Genomic DNA, 15,933 nt, shown 5'->3' with positions numbered 1-15,933 from the left:
CAATAGCGTTTCAGGGGGCGTAGGAAATCCACGCCCATAACACGTGACGCACAGGCGTAAAAAAAATTTAACAAAATGTATTAAAAACTAAAATACATCACACAAAGTGCCGTCTATATCGCCCTTTCTGTGAGATTCAGTTTATTTTACTGAGAAAACAGTGCTAAGTTTTACTATTGAAAATTTGAAATGGACGAGCGCCATGATTTTAATTTTAATTTACAGGTTCTCCAGTTAAAGGATCAAAGTAAATAAGACTTTACTTCGAAATAATCAGGAAGCACCTGGTGTCTATGTGCTTAAACATCTTCACAATAAAATTGCAAGAGAAAAAATAATCATCTGAAATTAATTAATTTACTCTAAAAGCAGTGTTACATTTACACGTACATTGTATAGAATATACATTTAAACAAGCAGTATATTTAAACTAAAATACAGACATATCTTTGTTGTAAAATAAAAAAATAAAATAAAATAAAATAAAATAAAATAAAATAAAATAAAATAAAATAAAGAATCACTGGTTCAACGCCACCGTTCGAAGCCCCAAAGTAGCCCGTGAAAAGCAGTTTCAGAAGCCCCGTACACGCAGGGGGTGGGGTGGGGTGGAGAAGCGGAGTTTGCGACGTTACGTAGCCGCCATTTTGTTTCACCGGGAGTAAAGAAGCCAACCCGAGAGCCCCGGCGTGAAAATTTCCCCTCATTCGGACTACCTAAATCACGGCGGAGCTGCATCGTGCACCCAAATTCAGATTCGCATGGTACGTACGCTCTCGACGCAACGAGAGGGGATGTTAAATTCGGCTATTAACCTGCAGCTTTCTGCACGCTAATGTTCGATGCGTTGCACGACCGGCTGCTGTTAGCATAGCAGCTCGTTTTCATGGCTAGCCGGCATTTTGGAAAAAAACGGGCCTGTTTGCATTTACTAATGGGAAAATAAATGTGCTCTACGTTATGAGTAATGGGCCAAACACACGGAACCACCACGAATTGCACGTGCTTGACCTTTGGGCCTTGTTTAATTAATTAATGCTAATCTCGTGCATTTTGCACTTCAATGCGTACCGCGCTCGGTGAGGCCTGTGATCTGTACGAGCCACAGATGTTAGCTCACAGACGCGTGGTGACTACATGGATGCCGCCTTTTCTGCTCACTGCTTAGCTGCTTGTTTGTGTGCTGTTTGGGCAAGTTTGTTTTTCCGCTGGCGTCTAACACGTGGTGTTAGTTTCGCAGCGTCCGCAGGACTTGCCTGTAAACCAAGTGGACGATGGCGCCAAACTGCACGCTTGATGTTATTGTCCCACTTTAGTCCGGCGAGTGCGTTGCTGCTGGTGGTAAATGTTTGCTCACTTCTCTGCGCAGATGTCTGAAGACATGGCCACAGATCACGTTAACGGGAACGGGACGGAGGAGCCGATGGACACTACAGCCGAGGTGACCCACTCGGAACACTTCCAGGCTTTACTGGAGGCAGGTTTACCTCAGAATGTCGCTGAGAAGCTGGATGAACTTTATGTAGCAGGTAAGAGAACGCCCTACCTCCGTTTTCAGCTCACAGTGTGTGCACAGATAAATCCACCCTCCAGCACACAGTGTGAAAGTCAGTAGTATCTGAAATTTGTGAATGAAATGTAGTACAGTACCTGAATAGGTGATGCAAACATTACAAACACAGGAGTGGTGTGCTGGTCTAGCCTGCTTGAGATGGCATGGGGTGGCCCATGAACCAAAGTTGAGTTTGACTGAGTTAAAATATTTGTCATGAACTCTTTGAAATCCTCTGCCACGTTCTCCTTTGTTGTTCAGGTATGTTTATTAGTGTTTAATTACCACTAAAACCTTCCTGCTCCTGAAGGAATGTCAGCACAAGTTAATGAAATTTGTAATTCAGAGCAATTTTAACTCTTTTTTTTAAAATTTTATTTTAGTGTCTTTACTGGTTATTTTGTTAACCAGTAATAAAAATAAAACGATGACAGTGAATTAAGCAACACCCTAACAACAGTGAACAGGGAGCTGATTCAAAGTAGTTAAACCAGTCGTTTCAGCTGCTGACAGATGGCTGAGGGAGCATCAGATTGATCATTGTCACACTGAAGTATAGAAATCAGATCAAATGAAAGAACTCCTGTTACTACAAAGGCCTGAGTGAAGGTAGATGGAGGCCAGCTGGCAGGAACAAAAGAGCAGCTGTGTGTCCACAGCAGGTCGGCAGGACTGTCTGAACCTCCAGCAGATAGTGACAAACACTGAAAGGAGACCTCAGGGCTTCTTCAGCCTCCTGAAACCTGGCAGTATGACAGGAAAACTTTTATGTCCATAATAATGAAACTGCTTCATACCTTCTGCTGTTTTACTTTGCTTCGTTTTGGATCACATTGATGATCCTCAATCCTCTGTTGCACAACTGCATGAGTCCCACTGCCTCTGTGAACCTTCTCACCTGTGCTGAGTATTGATGAAGTTGATCAGGTTTCTAATGTTGGGGGTGTTTCTGGTGGGGTCATGTGCGTTTGCCAGTTATTTTGAGGTGTGTTTTGTGTCCGTCAGGCCTGGTAGCACACGGTGACCTCGATGAAAGAGCTATTGAGGCTTTGAAAGAATTCAACGAAGATGGAGCCCTGCAAGTGTTGGTGCAGTTCAAAGAGAGCGACCTGTCACACGTGCAGGTGAGTTTTAAATCATGCGAGACATGAAGGGAACGCTCTGCTGTTTATTTTTACCCCCTAACGGCAGCTAAATGTTCAGGTTTCTAATTTTCTGCTGTTTCTTATTCCCCAGAATAAAAGTGCCTTTCTCTGTGGGGTGATGAAGACTTACAGACAGAGAGAGAAACAAGGGACTAAAGTTTCAGACTCCATCAAAGGACCAGATGAGGCTAAAATCAAAGAACTCCTCGAGAGAACCAGCTACACACTCGATGTTACAACCGGCCAGAGGAAATACGGCGGACCCCCGCCAGAGTCCGTGTACTCGGGTTCTCAGCCCCCTGTCGGCACAGAGGTACTCCTCATCAATTTATAGAAAATAGATGTTGCTCTAGGTGTTACATTTTCACGTCATGTCATTGGAGAATTTGGTTGTTTTGAAATTAAAAAGCTGTAAATAAAAGGCAGGCACAGACAGAGGTGCTTTAAATGGTTAAACCCACGATCAGAGTGGCGTCAAGATTCACTTCATCAGATCCTGTGAAGGAGGAATTACTGCTCTGCTGAACGGGCATAAACATAGCTAAAGTAAATGATTACTTATACTTAAGATTTTATAAACCACCACCAATCATTTTGACAATATTTGGTCTGAAATTTTATTCACAGAGGTTTTAAAACGGATACATCAACACTGAGTTTGATTTATAAAAAGTGTTGGGAAGAAACAAGAAGCAGAACGAGTTTCTTTTAACAAGGTGAAAATTATGCAAGGCTTCAGTTTCTTACTGCTGAGGAAAAAAGATGTATAAATATATCTCTGAGGACCTAACGAGATGTACTTTGAGTTTTAGCTGTGCACTGGGGTATATATTTGGTGTATTTAGATATGCTGACTTCACTGTGACAGCTCTCGCAATGTGATTTGGGATTTGGATCCGTAGATGTTGATGTGAATTGTTGGTGTGTCGTTGGCCTCACGTGGACGGGGGGAACGAGTGCACTGCTCAGTTTATCCACGGCCTGTCATAAAGTCGCGTAACGGTGCAGAAGGAGCATTTCTTTACTAATCTCCACTAAATCCAGCAAAGTTTGGGCTGTCAGTTCTTCTATAGCATGAACAGTTTCAGCATTCTCTGTAGTTCCTGTGGTCCGATACTAGCACCGGTTAACTGATCTTAACAGATGAGGCGTTTGTGCAGAAGGCCCCTGACGGTCCAGCTCAGTTGTATCTGCCTAGTTTTTCCCTTCAGCTGTTTTTACGTGGGGTTCTCCACACAGTGTGGTCACCTTTACCTCCTCACATGTTCTCATGTAGCTCACACGAGGTTTTTCTTCGCTTTTCATGAGTTATGGTGCAGTAATATTTGTTTCGGCATTATCACAAGACTGAGCGTAGCCAGTTTTAAACTTCTTAAAAAGTGTGCAGCACAAGCTAACCCGACACTGTCTCAGTGTTTTCCAATGTCAAAATGCAAGGATGCATAAGACTGCAAATTTCTGTGCATATTTTATATCAATATAACTTTACTGAGATTTTTAACATGCTCGTGTTTAAAAAGGCTTAAAATGTGATTTTCCTGTTGGGCAGCGTTTATAGGAAAAAGCTGTAAAGACATGAAGTGTTTTCAGACCGCTTCACTGAAGCAACTTTAAGAGTAACTCCTAATTAACATAAATTGCACTGTTGAAATGAAACCATTTTCAGCTGGTTAACTAATAAATATTCAATAAAACCAGCTGCTTGTGGGTGTTTATATTTAGAATATCCTTCTTTCTTTTTTGTCCTCTTGTAGATCTTTGTTGGGAAGATTCCCCGTGATCTGTACGAAGACGAGCTGGTTCCTCTGTTTGAGAAGGCCGGTCCGATCTGGGACCTTCGGCTAATGATGGATCCGCTGAGTAGCCTGAACAGGGGCTATGCCTTCATCACGTTCTGCAGTAAAGAGGGGGCCCAGGAGGCCGTGAAGCTGGTGAGTTTGTCAGGAGCACGTGGCTGAGCAGGTCGCTTTTCTAGAAAGTGATGGCGTTCAGGAGACCTGTCACTTTGTAACGGAGGAAGCTGTAGCTCAGGAGGTGAAGGGGGTTATATTCTGATTGGAATGGGTTGGGCTGGTGGTTCAATCCCTGCTCCAGTCTGCATGCCAAATATTTTTGGGCAAGATGCTAACCCCAGGTTGCTCATGAATCTGTGTGAATATTAGATATAAAGCACTTTCGCATGAAAACCATAGAGAAAAGTGGTGCATGAATGCGTGAATGAGGCGTGTTGTTATGCTCTATGAGAATCGGTCAGTTTACCTCAAAAACCTGTGTGCTGTAAAGGTTTTGAATCTAATGAGAGTTCATCGGCTTTATTTTTTGCAGTGCAATAATCATGAGATTCGCCCTGGCAAGCACATCGGGGTGTGCATATCTGTTGCCAACAACCGGCTATTTGTTGGTTCAATTCCCAAGAGTAAAACAAAGGAGCAGATTGTTGAAGAGTTTTCCAAAGTCACAGGTAATGCTTTCTGACAGTTTTGTTTCTCTAAGAATGCCCTGCTGTTCTCGTTATTCTGCTCAGAAACACCCAGACTGTTAATATTGAACCACAGGCAATGTTTTTGTTTTCTTTCTTCACCCAGAGGGCCTGAGTGATGTCATACTCTACCATCAGCCCGATGACAAAAAGAAGAACCGAGGCTTCTGCTTCTTAGAGTATGAAGACCACAAAACGGCCGCTCAGGCCCGTCGCCGGCTAATGAGCGGCAAGGTGAAAGTTTGGGGCAACCTCGTGACCGTGGAGTGGGCAGACCCCATCGAAGACCCCGACCCAGAAGTCATGGCCAAGGTGAGCATTGGGAATCTGAAGTGTTCTTCAATCTTTAAGCCAACCACCCATGAACTTAATGCCACCTCTCACTTTAAGGTCTGAAAGGCTTTTGTTCAATTAGTGATTAAAAGCTCCATTAAATAACCAGTAACTAAAAATAACCTAAAGCTGTGGGATTTAAAGATTACAAGTTGTTATTTTTTTTCCCCCTTCTGAGCTATTTTTAATGCTGAACTCGTTTCTATTGAAACGACAGCAGAGCCAGAGTTAAAGCTGTTAATGAAGAAGGAAGATGTTAAGATCAGATCTCAATCTTTGGCTCCTTTTGATGATCGGATGTCAAATTCTTGCATTTGTAGCTGACTCTCCAAAGCAAAGCATGTCTCTGCTGCTGATTCCAGTAGGAGGCCCTGCACTGGCAGCAAAACATCAGTGCTTATGCCCTTTGTGCTGTCTTTGTTTTTTTGTTGTTTTTTTCAATCACGAGATAACAAGCTAGATGACACACATCAGCATTATCATGAACTGGTGTATTTTTAAATGTGACGGTGGGTTCATAAAAACTGAATCTTGCCCTTTTTTCCTCTTAATTCAGTGATGCAGAAAGTGCCGTTAAACAAGCAGTACCACTGAAATCACAAAACTTTGCAATTTCTCTGTATAATTTTAAGGCAGGTTATATAAATAATAATAAAATATTAACATTTAACTACATTCGTGTTGTTGAACATAAATATGTGTTTGTTCATATTGTGACCCTTTGTCTTCTTTAAATCGATCAAATTTTCCAAAATATGTGATTTTACTGCCTCGATAAATGCGCAGGAGGAGATGAGCTGATTAAATCTGAGCTTTACTTTGTTGCAGGTGAAGGTTTTATTTGTGAGAAATCTCGCTAATGGTGTCACGGAGGAACTCCTGGAGACGTCCTTCAGTGAGTTTGGAAAGCTGGAGCGAGTGAAGAAGCTCAAAGACTACGCCTTCATTCACTTTGAGGAGCGGGACGGTGCGGTGAAGGTATGTGTTACCCTGATGGTTAGCGCTGGATTAGAAACAAGGTGCAGAGACGTTAACAGTCTTTTATTCTGTGTCCAGGCACTGGAGGAAATGAACGGGAAGGAGTTGGAGGGAGAGCCAATCGAGATAGTGTTCGCCAAGCCGCCCGATCAGAAAAGGAAGGAGCGCAAAGCCCAGAGGCAAGCGGCCAAAACACAAATGTAAGAAATGTCTTCTCGAAGCGTTCTGAGCAATCAAACCTTTGTTTTTGTCAGAGCTGTCTTTCTAACCCGTGCCATCTTACTCTCATCAGGTACGATGACTATTACTACTACCCTCCCCCTCCCCACATGCCCCCTCCCAGCAGAAATCGGGGTCGAGGAGGGAACCGAGGCGGCTACGCCTACCCTCCTGACTACTACGGTTACGAGGACTACTACGATTACTACGGCTATGACTATCACAACTACCGCGGTGGCTACGATGACCCCTACTATGGGTACGATGACTTCCAGGCCCCAAGCCGGGGGCGGGGCGGCAGCAGGGGCGCACGGGGCGGATCCTCCCCGGCCAGAGGACGTGGCGGCTCGGGGGCACCCAGAGGGAGGGCAAACTTCTCGCAGCGCGGCGGGCCGGGACCAGGCCGTGGCGGGCGCGGCGCAAGAGGAGGCGTGCAGCTGAGAGGGCGAGGAGGGGTACGTGGTGCACGGGGTGGCCGCGGTGGAAATGTAGGAGGAAAGCGCAAAGCTGATGGGTACAACCAGCCAGATTCCAAGCGTCGCCAGACCAATAATCAGAACTGGGGCTCTCAACCCATTGCTCAGCAACCGCTCCAAGGTGGTGATCATTCTGGTAACTATTCCGGTTACAAATCTGACAACCAGGAATTTTATCAGGATTCTTTTGGGCAGCAGTGGAAGTAAACCCCGTAGTGCTTTGATAACAAAACCCGTGTTTGTTTTTGTCTTTTTATTTAGAGACTTGATCTGATTGGCCCTCAATCCCATACGGTTGCCTGCATTTTTTTTCTTTTTGTTTTCCTCAAAATTGGTGACATCTGGCAAGATCTCCTTTTTGTACATATTTTAATAATCCGCTTGGACTCGAGTCGTAGTCACACTCCCACCTGTTTCTGGCGAACTGGTTTTCTCTCTTCCTTTTGGGGTTTTTATTTTTTATTTTTTAAAACGACGAAAAGAGAAAAAAAATACGATGGGCGTTTAAAAGATTTTCCATAACGGAGTTTGAAAAAATTTTTAGATGCAAATGTGCTCGAGCTGTCTATTTGGCTATAGCTTTATGTCTGTTTTTAGAAATTCTGGTTACCATGTTTTAAGTAGCTAACGGCAACAAAGCATATGTCTCCTAAACATGTATTTAAATCCAATGAATACGATTTGTATTGTCAAAAAGTAATGCGTGTCTTGTTATTGAAAAGAAGAAGAAAAAAAGGACCATCGTAGTCCTATGGTTTTTCTTTTTTTTTGGCTTTACATTTTGGCTTGTATTCTTTGCTGTTTGTCTGCTTTAATAAACATACACGCACTCGTGTACAAAACTTCAAATTGTGTTGCAAATTCATGTTTCGGCAAATTCTCTCTTCAAATTACCTTCAAATTTAAGGCTCCTTGTGGAAGAAAATGGACCAAAGGTTTGCCAAATGTTTGGCCACGTGCTACAGTGTCACCTTGCATGCCATCAAATTCAAATCACCTTCTGATAGTCGGCATCTCTCAAGTGCTCTGTATGTGTAGTGACATACTCCATCCTTATGAGTTTCTCTCATGTCCAAAGAACATTGTTTCACAAATTGGTGTCCGAAATTCACTCTCAGCAGCGTCAGGGTTAAGCCCCGCCCCCTACAAGTCTCTTAGAGTCCTTGTTATCAGCTTTGGTTGGGGTTTTTTTTGGGAGGGGGGGCATAAAAGCACAATTTGATTTGTTTCAAAGTGAAGCTTTTCCTTGTCCCAGAAGGATCTACTTAGCTGTTGAAGGCCTGGATACTAATCTTGCATGTTTTACTCTGGAGGTCTGATAATTGTGCTCTTGTGCATGACCTGCTTCTAGGTGTTTTGTTTTTATTTTACTCCCCTTTTGCTTTTATTGATAATGATGGCTGCTCTTACCCCCCTCACCTGCCCCCTTACCTTCCTCCCCCTCCTCCCTCCCTCTGTCTGTCTTGAGCCGCGTCTCACCTACTGCACCTCGGTTTTATGTTTAATAACCGGCCCAGCTGACTCTGCTCGCCGTCTTCTCTTTAAGGCATTGCCATGTGCATGTTAACGTCTGAGCTTGTGCGTGTGAGCTCCAGAAACTGTAAATGTGTGTAGATGTGATGCGATCCTGTTTTCAGTTCTCTAATTGCTTCCTTTTGTTACCTGACTAGCAGGAAAAAGGGGGCGAGGCTGGTCCTGATGTGTTGCTATGAGGACTGACGGCGACGCACGCTGCGGGCTTCGGTGGATGAAATGGTAAGGTCAGCTGACTCAATGGTCCAATGGTTGTCCAGCCTTTTTTATTTTATTTATTTTTGATTTTTTTGATTTTTAATGTAAAGGAGGAAGGTTTTTTTTTTTTTCATTTTGTTTTTGATCATCTTCGAACTGCCATGTTTGAAGATGATCAGAAGAGTAAACCCCACCTCCTCCAACCCTAAGGCAGCCATGTGAGATGTACTGAGGTCACGATGGACATCCCTCTGGAAAAGGCTTTGCACTTTTTTTTTCTTTCTTTTTTAAATTGAGGCTTGGAGTGGTGCAGTGGGACTTGTTGTTTCTGAGTTTTTGGACTGAGACGTGTGAGGTGCTGACGCCTGGGTCTCGCAGGAAAACTGGTTCACGAGCTACCTCGGTTTCACGGAAACGCCTCGGATCATCTACTTAAGGAAACTGAGACAGGGCTCGAGCCTCTCCGGCCTTGCAGCAGAGCACTTGATTTAATTGAGGTTCTCGCTGAGACCTGGCACCGACCAGTCCTGTGGGAGCGAGCCTGAACATGCCTTTTTTGCTGTCTTTGTACATGAACTGAGTGACAATGAAGTTAACGGACAGATTGTTTTGTCTTTTATTTGTAAGGCCTGAAAACCACAGCCCTCCTCTTCTTCATGTCTTCCACAGCCTGACCCGACAGCTGTCTTAACTACAGATTTAGGATGTCATGTGACATCTTGCCATGTCTAAGAGGGTCTGGAAGAAAATGGGTTACATGTTTTGCATTGTATGTATGCCTCTGTAGACTATCATGCCATGTATGTATGTATGTGCTTATGAGAAATTTACCTGTGGTGTTGACTCATGACTTCTCACTGGTGCGAGTGTAAAGGAGAAATTTACCGCTGGCTGATTTTGATTGAGAAGAAAATGACCAACCAAAGAGCCTGAAAGTAGTTTTAACACTTAGTTTTATACTCCTGCGATTTAAAACTGGTTAAAAAGTGTAAAAATATAGTCAGACATGTTAGAGTGAGAGTAAAACATTTTAACATCGGTCTGTTCTTTCAGCGTTAAACGTTGAAGGGAAATGCAGACTTTAATCTGTGGTTTTATTTGAATCAAAATCCCGATATAAGACATTTATCGTCCTGACAACGATATAAATCCCAAAAATGTAATATTTCCTGTAAATTCTGTGACTCTCGTCCAACTCGACTTGCATGAAGTTTTTCCAGCTAGGCGTCCTTTACCTGGATTAGATTGTTTTAACCGATGCATGAAACTATACATTTGTAGACATAAGTTGTAACGGCCGCCATTTTCTTTCAAAGTGAGACTCTGTGGTTTATTTTTTTTATCTTCTCATCCGTAAACTTTCTGCATACTCTTTCACGTGATTCAGTTTATTTTGAAAAGTCTCAACAGGATCTTGAGCTTTATTGTGAAAGGTTTACGTGGAAAACAAACAAGCCACCATGGTTTTACCGTTGTTGTTGCTAACAACAACACGTAAAAACAGGCGCTTGCCCGTTAGTAGTGTGGTTATATTATATATGAGAAAGAGAACTTTAAGAAATTAATATAGCCACTACAGTGACCATCAAAACGATAAAAAAATATTGCTGTAAACAGTTTATTTTAGGACACTACGAAACAAACGATAGCGTAATAGGAAACGATAGACATTTTTATATCGGCTTCTGACATATATCGTTATATCGAACAGCCGTAAAAGGCCACTGCAGTTTTGTCGTCACGCCACTCGAACAAGGCTACTTACAGGGTTGGCCATGGTTTAAAAACATTTTAAAATGTGTTCTGCAGAAATACTTGTAACTCATTTTACACTTGATGTTTCTGTTAAAATACTATATTTGGAAAATTTAGTAAAAGGGGTGATGCTTTCCCCCCTTTTCATCTTTTGTAGAAACACCCATAAGTCAGTGTTTTTAAAAACACTCGTCTCTAAACACGTAAACATCTGTCGTCCTTTAGAGCTGAAATTTTAATTATGTTGCACCTGCTCTCATGGGAGAAATGATCTCTGAGCATAAAAGTTGAAATGTATGCCTCTATGACATCGATAAACTCTGTTTTTGTGGTGTTGCACCAGTTTGACCATTTTGAATAATTTCAGAACTTTTAATAATGACAATATAATGAATTAATAATTAAATTATTTTGTTTAGAAACTTGTTTGGTCGCTAGGTTTTGGTGGTGTTACCCCCACCATGACGCTTTCATCTTTGTTCTACCTCGCACAGAGAGATCAATCACTCTGATCGATTAGTAGAAAGAAAAGGATGATCTGTTACACGTCCCTTTAAAGTAGAGGAATTCTGGGAGATCGGCGGCTCCAGAGTCAATGCATTGTAGCCTTTGGAAGGACGATGTGAGGTTGGATTTCTCCTTTAAGCTCCTTTCAGTGCATTTTTGTGTCTCTGCCTTGTGTTGTGACCTTTGACCTTTGACATGAGCCCAGAGTCTTGGTCTCATGTTGAGCTTTGTCCCATCTCTGAGGGCCGTGCTGCTGCTGCTGCTGCTGCCGCCACCTCCTCTGTGGGGAAAAATAGAGCCACATTAGTGTTTGTGTCCATGTTAGACCAGACTTGATTTTATGGGTCAACAATGTGTTTTTGTTTGTTTTTGCTAACGAGTGTGTTTGCAGTTTGCAGATGAATTGTTTTATACTGTACAGCGAGGTGACGTAAACCTATTTTTCTAATAAAGCCATGGACTTTGAACTCGGCTCTGTCTTCTATTTTGAATTTTGCCAGTGCATAATCACATTTCAGAGAGCCTAGAAATATATTAGTGATGTTTAACATTTATTAAACGCCTTAGCTCAACCCAAGCTCAAAAGAAAAGGTAGAGCAGGGGTCGGCAACCTTTCTGATGAGTGCCATCTAAAATTTCCTCAGAAGTCAGTGTGCCATATGATTGCATTAGCAATAAATTTAATAATGCTCTATTAACAGTTACACACTGTATAGAAGAACTTTATACAATTATATTTGTGTGCAGATGTTGGCAGCTATCAGCGAATAGTTTTCAGCTATTTTGAAACAAAAAGACTTTTTATCCATAACAGCAAATTAACTGTACAACAGAAAATGCAAATGCTATTTATGGTCTCCTCACAACAATGATAAGAAAAATAAACTGAGGCAATATGGCATGTTTGTTAATACAGAGACACACATGTTAATGTGATCTCTGGTCTCCCACTCAGAGACACAGGTCTGAGTGTCCAGCGTTTAGACCGCTACCCGAGGACACTCATGTGAGAGAAAATCTGCTCACACTGATATGTAGAGCCAAATACTGTCAATAAGGCCTCTGCAATGTTCTGAAGACAGTTAAACTTATTTTTAGCCAATTACAACCTGAATCTGATAGTTGGGGTTGTTAGCTAAGATACCGTCATTAAGAAGCGGCACAACTAATGTTTCTATGCAAGCTAATTTATGATGTGCACCGCTGGCCCGACCATTTATTATTTTTTTTAATGCACCTTCTCAGATTATTTCACTGCGTGTCGTGCCCAGAGCTGGACTGGGACAAAAAATTGGCCTGAGCATTTTGACGAGACCGAGCCACCAGGTATTAAAGCCATAAAGCCTTTGAATGAAAACAAACACCGTTGTGACAGTGATGTACAGTCTTGTTGGTATATGTATGATTTCTATACATTTTACGTCAGATAAAAACTTTGGTTGTAAGATTCAGATAATTATTTAATAAAAGCTAGACATTTTAAATGAGAATAAGAAAGAAATATACTTTTTTCTGCCCCCCTTTCCCTGTTAATGCCCTACCTGGCCCCCCAAAACTTTGCTAGACCCGCCTCTGCACAGTTACCAGCTGTCAGCTACGTAAAAAAGGATCCTGGTGTTATTTGTCTCTCAGAAACAGTTCATAACTTCCTTCAACTCATCCATGTCACCTAAAAGGTAAACCTGTTTCTCCATCACCTGTTCAGCTCTGATGATTCAGTAAGGACATCTCCTGGTTTCATCATCAAAAAAAATAAAATAAAAAATCATCGGCCCATAAAAACGAAAAATCACCATCGGCGCCTTTGTCCAGTCCACCTATGGTCGTGCCATCAGTTAACCCTTCGCGTGCCAGCTGTGGCAGGCGTGCCCAGGGTTGCCGACCCCTGGTCTAGAGTGTGATTGGCTGCTCCTGGTGAGGATGATTTGCATGTCCATCTGCAAAATGAAAGTGACCAAACATCAGCATTTATGTCTAATGTCATGTATATGCCTCTGTCGATCAGGGGCGGATCTAGAGAAATTTTCTTAGGGTGGCATGAGGGTGGCAAAGAAATCAAATGGGGTGGCAAAATCGAAGCCTTTTTTTTCAAACACATATACAGGTGGTTACATATGGTTAGAATAATTCAAATGCAGTAAGTATACACGTTTTTCATATAAATATAGTCTAGAACTTAATTATTGTCTGTAGCCCACATAATTACACACTTTAGTTACATAAAACATGTCAGTTTTGATGTTATGTACTGTATAGCCTGTATAATAAATAAATATGTAGCCCAACAAGTATAAAATCCAGAAAGCTACACAACATTGGGCAGTTCATTTACAAACACAAGTCACACAGTTTTTTGTTAGAAAACAATCACATTGTTACAGCATAAATTACACAAAATGTCAGAAATCTGCACTGTCATGAACAAAAATTTAAACCTAATTTTTCATGATTTGTTGGATTAACCCACTGAGGTCTGAAATACAACCGGCCATTTTTGATTCCTTTTGAGTTTACGCTTGTAGTTCACCCTCAAATTGTTTTATTTTATTTTTTCCCCTTGTCTTGTTTGGTGTCATTCTTTTCAGCTCAACTGAATTTAGTTGTTTTTTTCACTGACATACTGCATTAGTATTACTGATCTGAAATCACACAAAGAACTTAATCCTAGCAGTATTTTTTTTTACTGTAAAAAAGTAAATTTTTATAACTTGAAATGCAAATATAAATTGTACGTTTTGTAAACATATACAACTATTTATCTAAAAATGCAGCCGATACACCTGCCTTTTTTTTTTTCATTTTCTACAACCATTTAAAAATATTACTAAAACTAAAATGAGAGAACAATCAGGTGTTGCAATAAGATGCCCCACAAATGATGTGTGCCAGTAAGAAAGTTTGTCCACCAAAAGACAGAGGAGAACAGCACAGGGGTAAACCTGCAGGCCTGACAACAGGAGGTGTATCACTCTGCTGGTTTTCTACTTAGTGGCAGTGTTTACATTGCAAATGTGCCTTTGTGACATTCGTTAGTGCCCTCACTGGCACACAAAACAAAACGACTACACAACAGAACAACTACACAAGACAACACAACACACTAAGTAAACACACCACACTAAACGTCACAAATCTCTCACATCTAAAAACTCTCTCTCTCTCACTCGCTCGCTCTGTCTCGCTGCCGTTACAGTCACTCCTAAAACTTTTCCCTCTTCCTAAACAATCAAATCCCACGTGTTGACTGTTTTTTAATTGGTCGACATGGTACATTTTTCCACTGATAGGAAAGCGGTGGCTTTTTTTCTTTCTTTACTGTTTTTGCGCTGTCCTTAGAAAACGCTTAAAACACACACACACAAACATGATGACAGTATTTAGAACAAAGCATGGCTTAAATATATTATCATAACTCTGGATTTACTGGCCTGTAATTAAAATTTAAAAACTTTGAAGTCCGAATTTTCAATGTGGGCTGAAATAGAAACTCAGCATGGCTGCAGCTTGTAGCTATGTCAGCTTACATCAGTCATGTGATTTGGAGGTGCAGCGTGTCCGTGGACCACAGAGGGTTAATAACACACACCTTCCTTCCATTTCCAGAGTGTAACATCCACCCACCTGTGTAAAAAGCGAAATTCCCATGGTGTTGTTCAAAATGTGCTCTGGCACAATCATAAGCATCGCTTGCTACTGAAAACAAGAAAAAAGCCGTGCTGCTATGGGCTGAACCATTTGTTAATGGTGGAGGAGGGTAACACTATGCAATATTTTCAGTTTTGGCATTTATATTCACTGTTGACTGTAACTACGCTCAAACTGTTAATGCTATCTTATTTTAATAAACAACACTGTCATTTGCAAAACTGGGGTGGCACTTGGGGTGGCAAGGGATCATTTTAGGGTGGCACCTGCCACCCCATGCCACCCTTCTAGATCCGCCCCTGCTGTAGATACCCAAACAGTTTTGAATATCCAATTTAAATCACATCAGAAATGAGAATGTCCTGTCCCCCTGAACATTAAATTATCGCACAATAAACTTATTATGAAAAGCCTGATCTCAGATTATTTACTAGTTAAAGAACAGAAACTCGCTTTCTAATGATCAACCCCCAGCATTTCTAATTCTCACTGTAAACTTATCAAAACAAACCGCCTTACCGGAAGTGGCGTTGCTTGGGTCAAGGGTTGCCATGTCTCCCGAAAAAGTCACGGTTTCATACAGTTACAGTAAAATGCTTTACTCAAGAAAGATAATCAAATCATTTTTTTATTCAGCTAATATACAGATTAAAGCACGTGTCCCAAAGTAATTCACATCTCGATGTTTAACTGATTTATAAGCAATGAATCAGTCCAGTGTTTCAATAGAAAATAAATATACAATAATTTTGTTTCTTGGCATATAACTGATTTAATCAGTATATTCTATTATTATTATCTAATTTTGACATTTAAACTCCGTGCAGCTCAAAAAAATACGATAAGTAATGCTAATATCAAAAATAAAATTCCGACTGTCCTAAAATCAAAGTAACTAGATGAATCTGATATTTATTTATTGTTTACACTTTAAAGGACACTTCTTTGTACACACGTAAATAAAATAAATAGTAATCCCTGTTTACTGACGTATCAAGTGGAAAAATCCCACCCTCAGCTTCAGCTGACTGTGCTTGAAACGTGTTTATCTGCTGGTCATGCGCCCATCAGAGAGCCTTTAAAGAGGCGGGTACCAATGATTTTTACGTTTTT

The 15,933-nt window shown here is 41.3% G+C and overlaps 1 protein-coding gene across 3 annotated transcripts; it reads left to right on the top strand.

Annotated features, from left to right (window-relative positions):
- The first annotated feature begins 625 nt into the window (after positions 1 to 625).
- LOC102798734 (heterogeneous nuclear ribonucleoprotein Q) lies at positions 626 to 10,363 on the top strand. 3 transcript variants are annotated; one of them, XM_087852539.1, is made up of 11 exons: positions 626 to 764; positions 1,370 to 1,529; positions 2,558 to 2,676; positions 2,789 to 3,010; positions 4,452 to 4,628; positions 5,023 to 5,158; positions 5,283 to 5,488; positions 6,338 to 6,487; positions 6,566 to 6,687; positions 6,780 to 7,161; positions 8,856 to 10,363. In XM_087852539.1, exons 1-11 carry the CDS (start codon positions 762 to 764, stop codon positions 8,892 to 8,894), a joined length of 1,716 nt encoding a protein of 571 aa, XP_087708665.1. In that variant the 5' UTR covers positions 626 to 761; the 3' UTR covers positions 8,895 to 10,363. The 3 variants fall into 3 exon arrangements, with proteins under 3 accessions (XP_087708665.1, XP_087708664.1, XP_006793530.1); XM_087852538.1 differs by having other exon boundaries at positions 8,853 to 10,363; XM_006793467.3 differs by lacking the exon at positions 8,856 to 10,363 and having other exon boundaries at positions 6,780 to 8,031.
- Positions 10,364 to 15,933: the final 5,570 nt, after the last annotated feature.

The sequence above is a fragment of the Neolamprologus brichardi genome, chromosome 15 (assembly GCF_056152115.1).
Source record: "Neolamprologus brichardi isolate AB-2024 chromosome 15, ASM5615211v1, whole genome shotgun sequence".
Classification (NCBI taxonomy): domain Eukaryota; kingdom Metazoa; phylum Chordata; class Actinopteri; order Cichliformes; family Cichlidae; genus Neolamprologus; species Neolamprologus brichardi.
This window is presented reverse-complemented; position numbering and strand designations above follow the sequence as displayed.